Here is a 19,420-nt window from a genome sequence, read left to right on the forward strand (position 1 = left end):
TTATTTCAAATATTTGTGTATGGATCAGCAAGATGTTCTGCCAATATTGTGAAACAGTGTCTGTCCTTCTTTCTTTGCTCTTTGCTTATGACATCTGTTTTCACTGCCTCAGTTCTCTGGCTGGATTTCTCTGAAAGGTACTGGTTCTCAGGCAGGTAGGTTATTCATAGTTTCACAGATGCTCCTGGTTAAGTGAACTGAAACCTCTCCAAAGAGAGAGCTCATCAACTCCTCCATCCTTGCACAGAAACTAATTGCTGGTTTTGGGTAATTGTCCCTTGCTCCAAGCTGTCTTGAAATCAGAGGTTTGCATGGCTATGGGTGACCAAAGCCAGCAAGAAAATGTCTCCTAGATGTGGTGAAAAAATGTGTAACTTCTAATGTGCAATGTAGCTTTCTAGACAGAATTTATTATACAGTATGTTTGTCTTCTGAGGATAATAGGATAAGTCTTTGGTTGACAAGCCTCGTGTAATGACTAATGAAAATCCTGTTCCCTTAGACTTATGTGAAAAGCCAAGATAAACAGTTTGCTGCAGCTACAATTCAAGCTATAGGCAGATGCGCAACTAACATCACCGAAGTGACTGACACATGCCTTAATGGCCTTGTATGTTTGCTGTCCAACAGGGATGGTAAGCTAATTGTTCTGTTTGTTTTCTGAGTAGCTGAAGGCGTGAAACCTTTTCTTAATGAGAACCACACAGAGCAGATCACTCTGAAAAGCTATATGGGAATTCACTTTTATAAGAATTTATCTGACATGATTGGATAAAAACAGTGATTTGGTGCTGGTTTTTGTATAGAGTACTTTAAAGGCTGTCATAGTCACTCAGGTGCTTCTTTTCTCTTTTGTTAGTGAAATGAATTCCTTGTGGCTAGCAATTACATATTTACCTGTTTTGTTTGGTTTTGTTGGTTTTTTTGTTGTTACTTTTTTTTTTTTTTTTTTAAATACTGTAATTATTTAAGTGTGCTGTTGTGATTATCATAGATGATGGTAGTTTTACTATTACATGCTTAATTGCATCAAAATAGTTAGCCTGTAGAGGGTGCTGAAAGCTTGGCTTTTTTTTTTTTTTTTTTTAATTTTTATTTTTATTTTTTTATTTTTTTTTTATTTTTACTGCATCAATGCCTAAGTGAAAAAACCTTAAATAGTTTTAGGATAAGCGGCCTCAAATTTGGCTTGATTTTGTAATCTAGCCTTCTGTTATTTTTATAGAGTGAAATGGAGTTGCAAGTCACTAAGGAACACAACAAGGAGCCGATAGAGTCAAATAGGTTATAGCAGCACTGTAAATCAATACCTGATAATATTGCATATTCTTACTAGTTACCAATGAATGTTGCACAGCAGAAGCCAATAAGAGAATTGGAAGATTATTATATAATGTACAACCTACATTAATATGGTTAAATATTAAAAAATAGCTTTAAGAAAGATTTAGTTAAAAAATAATAAACATTGGGAAGGAGGAAAGGCATGGGTTTGGGGTGCCTGGGGTAATAAGAATTGTTCAGAGAACACAGGTGAGTTCTCCTCTAAGCTTTGAAAAGCAGGATTAATTTCTCTCCATATCTGCTGGACATATTTTTCATGGTAATCCTAAGAAAGCCTTTATTAGAGACATCACTTTGGCAGTACATAGTCATCCTGTGACCCACTGATACACTCAGAGGTTTTTCTGACGGTTTATGAACTGCAAGTCCTCCTCTTGTTTTTCTTTTTGCTAAGAAGGAACCAAGGTAAGATGAAAAAGCTTTTTTTCTTTTATCAGAGCTTGTCAATTTAATAGTTTTCTCAAAATAATTCCATATATACTCATATGCGTATGCATGTGCCTGTATACAAAGGTCTGTCTCAACAAGATTAGTTTTCTTGACTATTTCTAAGTAGTTGTCAAGCAAATAAAATTATCTTTTTGTGCTTACTGTTCTGAAAGACTGCAAAGGATATATTGAGGATCTTTTAAAACTGGCAGCTGGCAAATTGCTTTACTGTTGCTGCAGTGTATTTATTCCTTCTTTCAAGGAATGAATAGAATGACATAATTTGCATGGTGCCTTTCTTGAGGTGGCAGGAAATTACCAGTAGTCACAGCTTACTGAACATAAGAAGAGTCTGGGACACGGTAAGGGAGAAAAACAGAGATTTTGCATGAGAAGGAGAAGAGAGTCTTGGTTAATCTTGCTTTCCTCTAACTTTCACCCCTGAAGTGAGCAACCAATCTGCTGTGCTGTTTCTTCCGCAGTTGTTTGGAGCCTGAAAACAGTTCTGCTGCCTTTGCATAGCAGCAAGCCCAAGCTGTGAAGTCCAGCAGGTTCTGAGGTCCCTGAAAGCCGAGTTAGCTCTGCTTTCTGTGCACTGTTTTATTATGGGTAATTCACTTGAGTGTGAAAGAAATGTGACCAAATTAATTCTACTGAATCAAAATAGAATCTTGGAGAATGAGGTTGTGGCAAAACTGCCTTCAGATTCTATTTCCTAGTTCTGGAAGGGCTCTTACTGTAGATACAAACCAAGAGCCAAGGCATGTTGCCTGTATCTGGCGCAGGAGCTGTGCATAATTCTGCAACTTGGGTGCTGAGAGGCGAAGTGTCACTTCACAAAATAATCTCTTCAGAAGACAGGTGTAGCTGGAATAACTCTTCACAGAGATCTTTGGTTGTCTCATCATTAAAGTTTGTAGTTTCTATGTGCTTCTGTGATTCAGGTGTTTTTTTACCATAGTCCCTGTCTTCCCCGAGTAGGGAAAATTTGACTTCAAATAAAGCGCTCATACAAAGAAAATTTCAAGAGTGGTTCTCAGCTTCCCCAGAGCCTTGTTTCTGGGGGCCATGTTGAGGGCTAAGAATTATTTTCTTTCCTCATCTGCTGAAGAAAGTACAGCAAGAGAAGATATTTTAGCTCTTTGGTGTGATATTTGGCATTCGACTGATGCATTTGCTTTAAGCAATTGCCTTGATAATGTCCACTGACTGCTGGCCCCACTGTAACATAAAAGTCTTGTCAGGTGTAACAGACAAATGGGATCGTAAGAAGTCTCTTGTCTCTCTGTACTCTGCATACTAGAGATCCTGCAGATTTTCCTTCAATGGGTGACTTTCATTTTCTGTTGAAAATTGCAGGTTGAATGTAAACACAATTGTAGGATGTATAGCTAAAACAATTTTTTCCCCACCAATCTATACAAATCTGAACAGGCAAGTTGCAAAATCACTGGAACTGTTAATACATGAGGTAACCATTACCTACCTATTGGAATTACTGTTAGAAACACATAAAAGAAAACAAACTCTTTGTAGCATTCAGTTCATGTGTATTAATGTAGTTTCAGAGTTCAGTATTTATAAGGGTGGAAAAATTAACCAGGTTCAAACAGTTCTGAAAAGCAGAAACTTAATGTTTGTCTTGATACTTAGCGCTAATAATTGCCTTGTTACTTTAGTTTTAACCATTTGCATAACCTTCTAACAACCAAATCATAGAATGGTTTGGGTTAAAGGAACCTTTAAAGGTCATCTAATCCACCCTCCCTGTGGTGGGCAGGAACATCTTTAACTAGATGAAGTTGCTCAGAGCCTGTCCAGCCTGACCTTGAATGTTTCCTGGGATGGGGCATCTACCACCTCTCTGGGCAACCTGTTTCAGTATTTCACCACCCTCATCATAAAAAATGTCTTCCTTATATCTACTCTTTTTGAGTAGATACAAATCTTCCCTCTTTTACTTCAAAATGATTATTCTTTGTACTATTGTAACAGGCGCTGCTAGAAAGTCTGTCCCCATTTTTCTTGTAATTCCCCTTTCGTTATTGAAAGGCTGCTATAAGATCTTCCCAGAGCCTTCTCTTCAGGCTGAATGATCCCAACTCTCTCAGCTTGTCTTTATAGGAGAGGTGTTCATCCCTCTGATCATTTTTGTGTCACTCTGGAACTGCCACAGGAGGTCTATGTCTTTCCTGTGCAGAGGACGCCAGAATTGGACATAGTATGCCCACACTTTCCAGTACCCCATCACCTTTCCTGTCTTTTGATATATACACACAGGCATCATTCCCTTAGACTATGGGCCATCCCTATAAAATGTCAAGTTTATTAAGTCCATGACTTTGGGCTCCATCTGTTATAACAGGCTTTCAGGGCAGGAAAGTTGGTGTGTGGTGCTAGATTATTGCATGCTGGAGCCAGTTCCGATTCCATCACTACTGTACGTGTCTGGTTTCATCAGAGTTAATTCTTCCTTAATATGGTGATCAAGAGGGAGCTGGGCTCAGATCTGCAAATCCAGAGCGGCAGAGATAGGTGCCATGAGGTGTCCAGTGTGGTGGTTGGTGTATAGGCATCCTAGAAGTGATAATATACAGTGTTTTATAGCAGTTAATATCAAACAGTTTAGTTCATTGGCTATTCTAACCCAAAATCAAATCCCCTTAAGGTACATATGGGACTTCCCCACCATGGGACATCCCCAGTATGTAAATTCCTCACACATACCCACCAAGCACACCCAGGTCCTTGACTAAAAGCAATTCTGTGAATGGATTTGCCATTATCTGAGGTAGAAATAACCCAGATGGTTTTTCTCAGCATACTTTATGTGTGCACTACAAGAAGTTTATTCGCTTCCACAGTATGTAAAGTTTTGATTGGGCTGGCCCAGCCCAATTCTGTAGTGTTAACTAACCAGGTGGCTTTTGCTAAGTGTGTATCCCAGTGTTTAAAAGTCCCACTACCCATTGCTCTCAGTGTAGTCTTTAACAGTCCATTGTGTCATTCAGTTTTCCCGGAGGTTGGTGCATGATATGGGGTGTGATATATACCCATTTGATGCTATGCTCTTTGGTCTGCATTTTCAGAAATGAGTCGCATTGACTCAACTTTTTCTGTACTACTGTGTCACCGTAAAACTTGCTTTATCCATTCTTCTGATCATTTTTGTGGCCCTCTTCTGGACCCTCTCCAACATGTCTTTCCTGTGCTGAGGACTACAGAGCTGGATGCAGGACTCCAAATGAGGTCTCAGTAGAGCAGAGCAGAGGGGCAGGATCACCTCCCTCAGCCTGCTGGTCACCCTCCTTTTGATAGAGCTCAAGATACAGTTGGCTTTCTGCACTATGAGCACTCATTGCTGGCTTATGTCCAGTTTTTTTATCCACCAGTTTATCTACCCTTCTCTGCAGGGCTGCTATCAATCCTTTCATCCCCCAGTCTGTATTGATATCAGGGGTTGCCCTGACCCAAGTGCAGCACCTTGCACTTGCCGTTGTTGAGCCTCATGAGATTCACATGGTTGGGCCTACTTCTCAAGCTTGTCCAGGTCTTTCTCAGTGGCATCCCATCCCTGGGTGTATGCTAGTCATACCACTTAGCTTGGTGTCATCTGCTAGTTTGGTGAGGATGAACTTTTAGCCTCACTATGAGGTTCAGTTGGTATATTCCTTCCAAAAACAGTTGATGCAGTTTTGCTGCTTTTAGAAATAGTTATATAAATTACAGACTGTGGATAAATTCGTCTTCAGTTGTGTGTTTTAGTTTCTGCTAATTACTGGCTAATGTAAGTGGAAGGAAATCTGACTCAGCACCAGTGGTATCAAATGTAGTATTTCAGAATGCAGCTTTTGAATGTTCTCTGGTAATGCATTCTTTGCTAAGGTCTTTTCTCTGAGTTTGTATTACAATGTTGTTGAATTCTCAATTATGAAAAATTTTCATTCTGTCCCCACAATTTACTGTCCACTACATTATTAGTTTTTATATACATTTGGCAAAATGGAGCATTGAGTGATTGAATATATTTTAGGTCTTTGAGAAGTTGTTCTTGCTGAGAGTAGCTGCTTCAAAATTGTGTGAAGAAAACTAGCAGTGGACATTATACTAAGATATTTACTATGACTTGTGAAAATTGAAAATGCTGATACCTCTTGTAGGCTTTTTTATTGATAATGGCGTTCCTGATCAGATCTTCTGTGATATTTAGTCTTTATTTTTAAATTTTGGTTTACTTTTTGTGGCCTTTTGGTATAATTTAATTTACAATCTGTTCTGAAATTCTTGCATTCGTATATCATTGTCTTGTATGTACTTTGATAACTCCAGCAGTTACATTTTCAAAATTTTTTTACCGCTCGTTCAAAATGCCAATTTTATCTCTACCTTTTGAGGGCTTTTTGTCTTTAAACCTAAGTGTGTGTCTTTTATTTTATGGTCATTTTGGGATTCTTCATGTGCATAAAACAAGCCTCAGAGAGCCTCTCTTGTAGACTATGTCAGTCCTTCTTTCTAATGCAAATTCATTTTGGTTTTGTTTGTACTTTCTTTTTTTGGTGTCTAGACTCACATAAAAGGAACCTACCAGTTTATATGCTTACAATTCTGGTTCAAATTTTTTAAATTTGGTCCCACAGATTGCATTAAAGTAGTTTGTATGGTGACTTAATGTACTGCACATCATTTTATCATGATTGGTTCTACATTGTCAACAGTTGTTTTTACTAATGACTTCATGTCCACTCATATTTTTGGATCCAGTGTTATTTGCTTAATCATTAAGTAGTATCACAAAACACTCAATAATGAAGGTTGCCATTACAATGTCTCCCTCTCTAAATATTCCAGATTGTAATTTTAAAATTTTGAGAGCTCTGTTTTATTATCTGGCAAAACACAATTAGATTAAATTGATCTGTAGGCTTGTGTGAGACATTGAGATATGTGAAGTAAATGTCTTAGCCTTGCTTCAAGAAATAAGCCTAGAAAAATGGCTGTCATTTCAGGTAAAGTATGACTCAAAAAGACACAAGGTAAGATTCAAGCATTTCAAAGGCTTATGGCATAGTGATGCATACTCGTAGTTTTTGAGAAGTCTTTCTCCATAAAGAAGTTTGCTTTCTTAAAAAAAAATAAAGCAGACATCTCTTCCCCGTACTGTTCTTTTGAAACTTCAGCATCCTTGATTGCTGTCCATGTGTCAGTTTAACTCTTGAAACATGGGAATACCTCTGTTTAACAAATGGTAGTTGGGCTTTTTCTTTGTTTTAAACAATGATAGTTTAGGAGAAATAGTTACTCCCTTTTTGTAGTATAAGTGAAATGTTGAGCTTCTACAGTAGTGTGTTTTGATTTAAATTTTCCTTGCAGCATGAATTTACTCTTGCATAGAAGCTTACCTCTGCACCAGCGGGTTTTTTCAGCTTCAAGAATTGTACATTTCATACAAGTTGATCAGGCTGCGAATGTTACTTGATACAGTAGTTAAGCCCTCCAGTGCATGACTTGGGCATAAATCTTACAACAGCTTCCTATTTAGAAGCTTCATTTGAATGTACTAGAAACTATGTTAACAGACCTGAGAGAGACCGTTTAAAAGGTGAAAAAGTGCAAAGGAAATATTTCGTTATTTTTCTTGTTTATGAATGAGCTGTTACATTTAACATTGTAGATACCTTTGAAAATTTAAACAAGTGTTTGTATTTTTAATGCAGGCAGCAAATTACTTATGAATACGCATATTTTCAATTAAAAACAGATGTTTTTTCATGCTATTCCTCAGTCTGACAAGGAAAATTACAAAAAGCAACTTTACCAAAAAGCAATTTAAAAAAAGTATGTAATAGGATGATATTTTACATTTAGAGCACTTCTGTGTCCTCTTTCTGTGCCTTATAACTTGATTCTGGAAGCTGAACTTATATTACTTAGAGTGTTTTACATCTTTGTTACCAAATAAATAGAATTCAGTCCTGCAAAGCGTATTTAGAAAACTGGTAACGTCTTTTACAATGAATTATTTATAGCTTTTTATTTTGTATAAATGCTTTTAAAATTAATGATTTATTTTGTCTTAAACAGAAATTGTAGTTGCTGAAAGTGTGGTTGTCATTAAGAAACTGCTGCAAACCCAGCCGGCACACCATGGTGAAATTATTAAGCATATGGCCAAACTCCTGGATAACATTACAGTGAGTATTTGTGCACAGTGTCTTACATTCCTTATTGACTGATAAAAATCACACCAGCTACTTTGAATGTGGGCCATAAATGGAAATAGATATGTTAGAGAAATAGAAAATTATTTTATTTTTAGCATAAAATACCATTTTTTATGATCTTATGGAAGAGGAAATAGAAGCATTCAGATGGCATCAATTTGTGCCTTAGACCTGGGGAGCTATTTTGAAAGAGCTCCCCAGATCTGTTGAGTATTGCTAGTACCATTAGGCCAAGACGAATAGCAGGTTTCAAATACAGAGTGGGTAAGTTGAAATGAAAATCACAGCAAAGCAGCATTCAACTTAAGGATTTTCATCCGGTTGTCTTACTGATCTGGGATAGAGTTTAAAAAGTTTCATTCTAAATATTTTTCGCTATCCTGAAATTGCCTGATCTTTCCATGGTGCCTGACATGCTTCTGTGAGTGTGTTGCAATGTTTCTTGAAGTTGCATATTCATCTTCTGGGTGTTTAAGATTCTGTGGCATTTAACAGTAAAATTTACATTATTACCTATAATCTGTCCTTAGATTAAATTGACATTTAGGTGTGTCAATATTTACTTCCCAAATTTTCCTCGAAGTCGGAGTTATTGATGGAACATTTAGTGGTCTTATCCTATAGGACTGAAGACTATTAGCTACCTATTACGTCATACCTCAGTGGTGGCAGATTTTGATCTGTCAGTAATTATTTTTCTGTAGATGCTGTAAATAAAACTGTTCTGTTTCATAAAATTACACATTTATTGATGATAGAGCAGTTAATATTTTCTAAATCAGTGGATGCTATTTTCCATAGTTGACTTTAACAAAGTTTGGAATATTAAAAGAAAAAGGAAATGTGATCTGTTCAGTTCATGCTTGCTGAACAGATTAAACCTACAAATTTTTGGCCACTAGGAGCTCAAACTTCTTAACTGATGTAAGGAAAATTCTACTGGATTGCTTATATCCAGAATCAAAGAGGCTGTAAGATACTATTGCTATTTCTATATCAAATAAGTATCACCCATGATTTCAGAAAATTCGTGCAATATTTTGATTGATAATTACAATCTTATGAATTGTATATAATCTTGTACACATCTTCTGGCACTTTGTCAGATTAGTTTGTCACCCTGTGTGTCAGCATATTATTCAAGAGAAAGTTGTTGTTTTCTAAATATACTGTTTAACACTGGAAAGAGTTTTGTAGCTATTTTATACAATTAAGACTTCTGGGTTAATATTTCAAGTTTTAAATACATTAATTTTTTTGAAAGTATCTGAAGTATGGGGGAGCATAAACACAGAAATTCTTTGATACTTGATAGTTGAAATGAATTTAATACTATGTAAAGCACAACCAAAACATGAACAGAATTAAATTCTTCTAAGTAGAAAAGCACATAAGGTTTTGATTGTTCTGTCATGATTTAGTTTAGGTAAATGATGAACACTTAGCCAGTACAATAAAAAAAGTGTAAACTGGATGGAATACATTTTTAGGTTGATGCCTGAATTTACTTTGTTCATGTTGTGTTAGCCTGAGATTATGATTGTCACTGATGAGGTGCCTAAAATCTTTCAAATCAATGTTTATTTCAGGTCATCCAATCTGGATTTTTCTCATTCTTGTCTTCCTTAATCTTGTCTTCATCTGCTTCATCTACAAAGCCATTTAGAAAGTGATAGGATAGATAGTAAGCTAAATATATCTGACCAATTACAAGAAATATTAGGAAGTTCAATTAAAAACTACTCTTGCAGACTCTTATTTACATTAAAGTTTCTTACATATCTAAAAAGAGTGCTCATTTTTATTGCTATATTATCATTTGTACCTTAAACTTCTATCTCAGGTGTGTCCAGGCAAAGATCTTTGAGGTTGGTTTTGTGTCTGGTATTTGTTGAGTACCAAGACCTGTACATAGTGCAGCTCAATATATCTGTATTCCAGCTCCAAGATATTTTTCCCTAGAAATAATTCCCTAGGGAATTAGAAATAAATTCCCTAGAAATTCCATCAGAATGAGTAGAATTTTATTTTTTTTTTAAGTCCTGTTACTAATGTTTCAAGGCCAGCTGTATCATTTCTGAAAAACCACTTCTGATTTTTAAGTATCACTAATAAGTAAGTAATCTTCAACTGTTCAGGCCCTATATTAGTTTAGATTACCTTGGATAATTTTGTGTCAGCAGACTATCTCCTCAGTAAATAGCCCTTTTCTAGGTTACATGCAAATCTGTTGAACAGCAGGTTTTCCCCTATAGGTCCCTTGGGACATCTGATGATCGCTTCCATTCTAACTGGTTTTTGTCTTTTCTATTATTTAGTCCTTTTTTATTCATGAGAATGCTTTTCCACCTTGCAGAAAATGGCATTTTCAAAGATGTTGTTTGTGGGCTTTTTCAAAAGCTTTTGTAATATTCTCTCATCTAATGTGTGTTATATAGTCATATATGACTTCAAAACACCTATGGTCCAGAATTTGTCTACAAGAGCCTGCAGATTCAATCTGAATTAAGTTTTAAAGTGGATTGGCGAGACTGCATTGATTAAACTGAATTAACATGAGATACTTCTGTGCAACATCCAAAGTATGCCTCTTTTGATTTATCTTAATTCATTTTAGCAATGAATGAATGTAAACCAACCTAGCAAGAATTAGCTCTGAGTAAAAATGTCTCGGGGGTCTACATTTGTGTATTTCCTCTTATAAACAAGGCGCAGTAGTCTCCAAATTAGTTTCTGCCTTTCTTTTTTAGAAAAATAATTTACGTTGGTAAATTGTACCCAGTAGTGATTGCTTTCCACGTGATGGGAATCTTGTAGTTCTGGTTTTCTCCAGACTGTCTTTTAACAGTACTACTAAGGCGGTGTTGATTGGTTTTTTTTCTTTCAATAGCTGGTGGATTATGACATCCTTGGTCTTCATTACAGACCCATTTCTATCTCCTTCTAGAGTATGACTGAGACTGTTTTCTAACCTAGAGATGAGGAGGAGCGCTTCTTGATGGGATAAAGACAAGATAAAGGGGAAAAATAAGATAGATGCATGTAACTTTGAAGAATTTAATATGTGGGGGAAAACATGTCACTTATGGGAGCAATTAAGAATTACTAATTGCTTGTTTGGTTTGGATTCTTACTACTAGATGAGGTGACTCGGAGTTTTTGACACTGCTCTATCCATTCATCCAACAGTAACAAACTTAAGGAAGGTCCTCTGCAGTGTTTTTATGTAAATACTGCTTATTGCTATGTTTCTGGTATGGCTTCACAGCAGGGGTGGCTTGCTTTCTTTAAGTTCTCCATTACCTCAATGTTGGAAAGGTATCACAAGGTGTGATATTCATATGTTGACACGTATTTCAGTTCTCCAAGATTCACATTTTAGCTACATTCTTTTCCCTATGATACATTTCAGTAATGTATTTTTAAACCGTTATTTAAGTAATTCTTTAATAAACAAGTATCATAATATGGTGGGTTTTTACTTGCTCTAATAACTATGCAATGTTTTAGAATATGAGAGAAATATGTGGCCTTTGGAACATTGTGTCCAGGGACTCTGTACACTGAACTTGAAACAAATATTGAGCTTGAATAAAAACCAATCCTTTTCAAAAGGAATTTTATGTGTAGAGGTTCAAATAATGGAGGAGTCCTTGAAGGTCTACCATCTGAAAACAGAAAGCCTCCAACACTTGTGTTTTACTCCTGTTCTTTCCTGTGTACCTTTCTTCTTGCTGCCAGTCTGACATTTCACATGGACTTCATCCCTCTTTCCTTTTCTGATTCCAGTAAAATTTAAAGAATTGCTAGCTAGAGAATTAGACCTCTTTACAATTTGAATATATCCTGGTTTTGTGACAAATGTGGATAACCAGAATTGGTGGGTTTAAGTTGTACTTCAACGTAGTATGTTGTGTAATAAGGTTAGAGCTTAACTACAATAGCTTTTGAATTACGCTGCTTAGAGTGATCTGTAAAGTCTTTATAGTGTATTTCTGTATCTGCAGTAACCAGACTCTTCCTTTGAGAGGAGAGGGTCTGCCTAGTTTGTTGGGGTTTGTTTGTTTGTTTGTTTTTAACCATTTATTTATTTTCCTCCAGGCAGGTAATGGGTTGAAATGGCAGTAGGAACTGCCTTCTGGTACTAAGGCTTAAAAAGTGCACTTAACCACTTGCTCAGGGCACATGGAATAAAACATCAGGCAAAATAATTTACAATCCTGTTTGCCTTTGAGGATAATGCAGAGCAGGGCTGAATAATGAAAGTATTATTTCCTTCATTTTTGTCAATTCAAGGTCCCTACTTAAGCTATACTAGAAAAGGCATTGAAGGTCTAGAAGTAGCTTCATTTCTTGTTTGCTGTTTTGAATGCCCTGGAAACAACAGCTGCAGGATCATGCACTTGGTATTACATGTTTGAGAACTGTAAGACTGAAACAGGGAAAAAGAAGTCTGAAAATATTGTGTGATTTTAACCCCAGATAAATCCAGTGACACAGAAACATTGGGTTCATCAGTTTGACATCCGCTTTTCATTAAAATGGCTTCCACTCAGGATTTGATTCAAAAAGTCTCTAATTGATACTGATTCTTACTGCACAAAATTGTGTTTAATATATACAGTATTCACATAGTAAGCTAACCACCTGGTGAAAAGACAGGATCTCATGAGAAATTTCATCTGCCTTCCGTTACTGCTATTTTTCAAATTAGGCTTAATTTATTTTGTGTTGTAAAGCTAGTTTATTATTCTAATAATTATATTTCACAAACTGGGAAAAAAAATATAAAGGGTAAAACACTGTGCTTAAATGCACACTGTTTAAATATATTTAAATATATTTAATTGTGGTTTTACAGTGTGGTCCTGATTTGACTCAGAAAATTACATCAGTGATGTTTGTCTTCTGTAAGTAAAATGATTACTGAAATTGGTCTCTTCTGTGAGGTATTTTTGCTTTATGAGAAAACAGTAATAGAAAAGGGGATGTTTCTAATAGGCTGCTGCCCAAACCGTGGTACTTCATGATCTTGTCAGAATTCTAATATTATAACAAGTCTGTAATGAAATATCTTAGAAAAATAAATCTAGCATAACTGGAATCTGAAGTTGCCTATATATTCTTATTTAGAGGTGTATCTCTGTACAGCAGGCAACTTGAACTGCTCTAATACTGGAAAATTTAATGTACCACTCAATTACTATTCTTTAGCCCAATTTAAGGTAATAGATGGGGAGTGAGGTCTTAATGCAGTGTAACCTTTGGAACATTAGAAATAACCTCTTTCCCTTCTGAAATCGGTGTACGGTAATGGCATCAGTCTTACCATTTCGCAGGCAACATATTCTGACTGCGTTTAAAGTTTTTATATTTAGCAGTTGTTCAGTAACTTGTTTCTCTCTCCCACACTCTAAGTTCTAAGACAATTTAAATTTTCTTGTCAATTCACTCAAAAAAATACTAGTCTGAATCTCAATTAATACATGTATTTATTCATGTTAGATCACTCTTAATGTTACATCTACCCTAAATATCTTTCCCATGTTTTGAATTGGCATCTATCTCTTGATGTGATTTTTTTGTTGTTAAATTTCTGTGTTCAGTCTTTGTGATCTGGTTGCTTTCTCTGTCAGCAGACATTGTTGTCTGTTTTCCTCATGACATGCTTGTTTATATTTTTGTTGGCATGTGTATTTGCAACAATATGAAGTATAGAGGTAGATACTGTCAGGTTGACTCTATTTAAAGCTGTTCCCAAACTTTTTTGAGCAGTAAGACATCTTTAATCATTAAAATTTCTCATGAATGTAATTAGTGTTTCTTTAGTATGGCTTAGTGGGCCAATTATCAGAGACTGTGGACCATAGTTTGCAAATTGATATCCTGGACCTTGGTATTTGTGACCTTTTATGAATGTAACTGGAAGGCAGTACTTTCGAATTTTATGTGTATACAGGGTCAGGTACTTAATAGTTGGTCCCCGTTGTAATTCTGAGAAATTGGGGTTTGTATGTTAAAAACCTGACATATGCTGAAAAAGGGATTGCTATATAAAGGATTCTAAGAGTTCTTTTTTCAAGAACAACAGTGCTGAATTTCTAAAGTTTGTTTCTGCTGTGAATCTTACCTAAGACAGAACTTACACTTGCTTAGGTGTAAGCTTATGAAAAAAGAATACTGCATAGAATAAGGAGTAATTCAAAGTGTTAGTGCAAATGTTCATTACTTTTTTGGGAAAAACCAGCAAAATTGGATGAAAATTGCAGTTGCAGTTGGAAGCTTTCCTTTTTTCTGAACTACAGTCAATCATTTGGTAGAACAGTTATGTTTTTCCCTAATATTTCGACATCTGTTAAACAAGAGTCTCTACAGAACACGGCAGAACCACAGTATGTAGACACGATGTAAAACATGCTTCTGCCTAGAAAAGTTTTCTTATCACAGATTTTCTTCCTTCCTCTTAAGGAGGGAGAATGTTTTTGGGGAGGTATGTAGCACAGATGCAGTTTTTAGTTTGACCAACCACCAGATTATATAGACTAGCTCACCTTTGAGAAGAATGCGTGAATATTATTTCATTTAACTCGTAAGTACTCCTACCTAAACTCTGTGTGGAGCTTGAGCTTCTGTTTCCTTCTGTGCTTTTACGTTTTGGTTCTTCTCCATCTATGACAGTACTGTGCTTTTGAAGTCTGTGCCATATGCTAGGAGTTCATCTAAAAACCTACTGCCAGTTATTTCAGTGAAACAATGAAGTAGCTCTGGAACAGTAAGTAAGACCTGTGTGAACTTTCTGGTCAGTGTTTTCAGTTAAGGAGTTAGCTTGCATTCAGAAATTGAGAACCCTGATGTTGAACTTCCTCTCCAAAATTCTATGTTTAGCTGGCCTTGGACATTTGAAAAAATATGAATCTTAAGGTCATAAAATTTTAAATAAAAATGAAGGAAAGATAGCGATAGTCTTAAAGAAATTCTTGAGTTTTTCAAGTAGATAAGAAGGATTTGAGCAAGCTCCGGTGTTGGAAACCTTTTTATATGAATATAGTCACAAAAATGCACTGCTCTGTTTCAGCATGGTGTTTACCATAACCTGGTGGCAAGAATTCCCAGCCATGTTTTGAAGGCTTGGATTCACTTTCCAACTGCCACAAGCTTGTACTGTGAACATGATGCACATCACTTCTGTGCACTTATGTTTCCATTCCTTCTCTGTTGGTCTTGTCAACCTGTAATGCACTTAATACATGGGGTTTGGAACAGGATCTGTATCTTAAATTGTACGAATATTCAATCTGTAACATCAGCCAACTGAACAATATTCAATTTTGGTCTCTATTTCTTGCATGGCAATTGTCTTTAAATAGTATTTTACTGAACAGTATTTTATTGTTACTGAACACAGACAGTACAAGTGCACAAGTAGTCTTTGTGTATGTGTTAACTTAGAGTGCTCAATGTTTTCTCAGGTTCCAGTAGCCAGAGCCAGCATTCTCTGGCTTATCGGCGAGTACTGTGAACGGGTTCCAAAGATTGCACCTGATGTTTTGAGAAAGACAGCCAAGAGCTTCACTAATGAAGATGACCTTGTAAAGCTGCAGATCCTAAATTTGGGTGCAAAACTCTATTTAACAAACTCAAAGCAGGTAAGCTTAAACTTAAAGCGTACGTATTTAGAGTCACAGCAGATTTTGTACAGTCTGTGTAGATCAGTAGTGATTTCTTCTATATAAGTAACCAAAACTAATCGATATTATTCTACAGATAAAAGCTGAACATCAGTTTTCAAGAAATCCTAAGAGTCTAAATCTAACCATGAGTCTTTGAGTCTGTAAATATGAACGTAGTGATGACATCACTCTTTTTTTTGCCTCTTTCTTTCTAGGGACATTGCAGATTTTTTTTATGCACATAAATAGAAAAAAAATGTAAATTGTATTACTAGTACCAGAGAGTAGATTTTCCAGGTGTGATTTCCTGTTTTCTGGTCTAAGGCCAGAATTTTCAAAGGAGTTCCGTAAATTTGAACAAGCAGCTGCTGATTTTTTATTCAGAATATTTACAAGGAGATGCCAGCAAAAGGCCCTATTATGTCATTCCATCAGTAGTCATCTCCTCTTAAAGATGAGTATTTTTTTCTGTATTTCTTATTATTTCACTTTACCCTGTGGAGAGTGTGGGTTTTGATAATCTCTAACAATAAAGATAATCTAAAAATGTCAGATAGTACAAAAAGATGTACTTGGATCTCCAGGCAGCAGAAAACAGTGGCTATAGGAGGTGCCAACTGCCTCATTCATCTCAGTGACAGCGCTGTGAACTTCGTCACTCTCTGGCTATGGAATATAGCGTCTTGACACTAATTTTTCACTATAATTCCAGTTATTACTGTAAAAGATTGTAAACTAAAAAGAAATGTCAAAATGTAGAAGAAATATATTATCTGAAATACATGCTTCCTGGATTATTAGGCCTCTTTGTTTTACAACAGCTTGGACAGCATAGAATCTTGTACCTCTGCATCTGTGGTGTTGCCTTGTTCTTTGATAGCTCTATCCAGCTGCAGATACTCAACTCAACTGTTAAGTCTTGTTTGGAAAAAAGCACAAAATCTGGAGGAATTAAGAATTTGGGTTTTTTTCCCCTTCTGTAAATATGTTTTCTTACTTTCTTATAATTGCCTTAGCTTTTGTTTAAGCACTTAACACAGAACATTTTCAGGAAAGCTTTCTAAGATTCAGGATTTTTGTAGGAATTTTCAATATCTGTGAAATTCTGTGATGACCCCATGAACTCTAAAAGGTTTTTTATTATTTAAGACAGAGTTTCAGGTTCAGTCCTATCTAGATAAATATGTAATAAGAACAGGCCTTCCTCTGGTTGTCTGTGTTGTTTGGTAAACTTGCTTACTCCTTTCATCATTTAGGGACATAAAAATCCTTATGAATGTGCTAGATAGATGTGTAAATCTGTAGCCCACATGAGAGAAAGTATTAAATAGAAAATGTCATCTAATTGCTTTAGCTGTTTCTCGAATATAGGAGAAAGAATAAAGAGATTATGATGGGATTCTGTTGTATAATGCAGTAGAAAGGAGTCACACCAGAAAAAGTCACAAGTAATCCTAGTGTGTAGATAGATATGTCCAACATGGTTCAGCACAATAGCCTTATCTTGCTTATCTAAAGAATCAAGTTACTGCAAGCTAATGTTATCAAAAAGTAGACAGACAGCTGTTTTTCTCCCATTGTAGAGCCTCCTCTGTTGGTGATACTTGTATTATAAAAATTTTCCTGTGGGGATCTACCAATCCTAATATTGGATAGGCATTATATTATTAAAGAGAAGTATTGCCACTAGAAAATTGTGGAAATACTGCTGAAGGATGACTTGAAGTATATTTTTCATATTAGCCAAATGTAAGTGTACATAAAATAGTAATAGTTTCTAACAGTGTGGAGGTAAAAGAAATTATATTATGCCTATCTGATGAGCATGTTCAGATGACAGGCAGTGTTGATATATGATAATAAATGTATTATAACATCTGTAAGAATACTTTGCCTTACTGGACAGTCATGGTGTGTAGATTCTGTCATATTTCACCAAAATAATGTGCTTACTGAAATAATTGTCAGCTTTTTATGGATATTCCTTTGTTGGAAAAACTGGTGTGTATTTGTTAAGGGGGGGGTTGTTTGTTTTTTTGTTTTTAATCAAAATTAATTATTACAAAAATTCTGTTAGCTATCCCCATGTAGAAAAACTCTGCTACTTGATTGCATTGCTGTAAGACAAGGAAAAAAAAAGTGTTTTCTTGCTCTTTGTACTGTATATGATGCTTGCAAGGAGGCTTCTTGCAGATATGGAGCCGCCTTAGTTGAAATATTAAAATCTACTTCCTTATGATGGTATATTATTTTTGTTCTTTTTCTGGTTTGCTTGTATATAAAGTGGCATACTTCTTTCTAAGGTATGTAATGGTTACAAGTCCATTCCAGCATTATTGTTCTGGTTACACTACGTTATTACTAAGATGCTGGGAAAGTCTCCCTGATTTTTTTATACTCCCTTTTTTTTTTTTTTTTTTTTTTTTTCAGTTTTAAAAATTTAACTGAATTATTTAAATTATTTAATACATGTTAATTTTCTCAGACATCAAATTAGGAAATCCTATTACGCTGTAAAAAGCTGTGATAATATAAATTGCTCTCTTACATAAATAAATAAATGACTGATATTGCTGGAGGCTTTAAGCTTCAAGGAAAAAAATAGAAGAAGTCTTTTATCCTGGTTTTTAGAGGGCATCAGCAGCTTGCTTTTATGAAAAAGTAACAGCTAAATGCACTGCAAATAATTTGCAGTAATCCAGTTCAGTGATTCATGTGTCTGCTTTAATGGGTCATAATTCAGGATAAAGTAACTGAGTGCAGTCAGAGTGCAGACACTGCTTATGCCAGGGACAGTATCTCTTCATAAAACACACCTCAGCAGAAGCAGTTTGCCAGCCCCCTAATACCCTCTGATGTTTTGATGTCCTGCATATTTTTCCGATTAAGTTTTGAGTGCCATGTTTTTAGTTGTATTTCCACATTCATTATCCTCACGTAGACCCTTCAGCGGGTTTGCCATATATGATTATTTTTTTAATGATGCCTTTCTTTCCACTTCAGCAGTTTAATAATCTAGCACATGGCTGCTTCTCAGTACTCAGCATTCACCTCCCCAATACAGAAGAGGACATGTGCTTTGGCTGCAGAATTCCATTTGCAGCTTTAGAAATGCATATTCCCTGTGGAACAACATTTGTTTGACATAACCATTCATTTTTATTACCTCTTTAAATATGTTTATCCAGAGTTATCAATAATCATAAATAACTTGTATTCTGTTCTTGTCCTGTTTTTTTCCACAGACAAAATTGCTTACCCAGTACGTATTAAATCTCGGCAAGTATGATCAAAGCTACGACATCAGAGACCGTACAAGATTTATTAGGCAGCTTATCGTTCCGAATGAGAAGAGTGGAGCTTTAAGCAAATATGCCAAAAAAATATTTCTGGCGCAGAAACCTGCCCCATTGCTTGAGTCTCCTTTTAAAGGTATAAATGCCAAAATCATTTGGTAAATGTTCATTGTGTAGAGGAATGTGGCAGCCTGTCCTATTTCGAATATGCTTACAAATTGTGTTACTTAGGAAATACAAATTATTAATATGCAAGGGTACTCACTCTGCTTACTTGCTCTTCAGCAAGCACAGTTTACATGGCGCAAACACAGTGTGTTTCTCTGATGATAAACCCTGACAAACTGATCCATTTGTGCTCTTGTGGATTTTAAATTTGATTTAAATAACAGAAGGTGTTTCTTTTGAGGAAAGTGATTCCTCAATTTAGGAAAATAGCTCTTGTCTTTTACCTGGACTT

The 19,420-nt window shown here is 35.7% G+C and overlaps 1 protein-coding gene across 1 annotated transcript in view; it reads left to right on the top strand.

Moving 5' to 3' along the window:
- Positions 1–19,420, top strand: part of AP3B1 (adaptor related protein complex 3 subunit beta 1) — a 157,483-nt gene that overhangs the window by 70,577 nt on the left and 67,486 nt on the right. The window contains exons 13-16 of the mRNA XM_080637267.1: positions 503–635; positions 7,855–7,964; positions 15,464–15,640; positions 18,910–19,096. Of these exons, the coding sequence (XP_080493393.1) occupies positions 503–635; positions 7,855–7,964; positions 15,464–15,640; positions 18,910–19,096 (607 nt within the window). The remainder of the gene's footprint in view (positions 1–502; positions 636–7,854; positions 7,965–15,463; positions 15,641–18,909; positions 19,097–19,420) is intronic.

This window comes from Psittacula echo (assembly GCF_963264785.1).
Source record: "Psittacula echo genome assembly, chromosome: Z".
Classification (NCBI taxonomy): Eukaryota; Metazoa; Chordata; class Aves; order Psittaciformes; family Psittacidae; genus Psittacula; species Psittacula echo.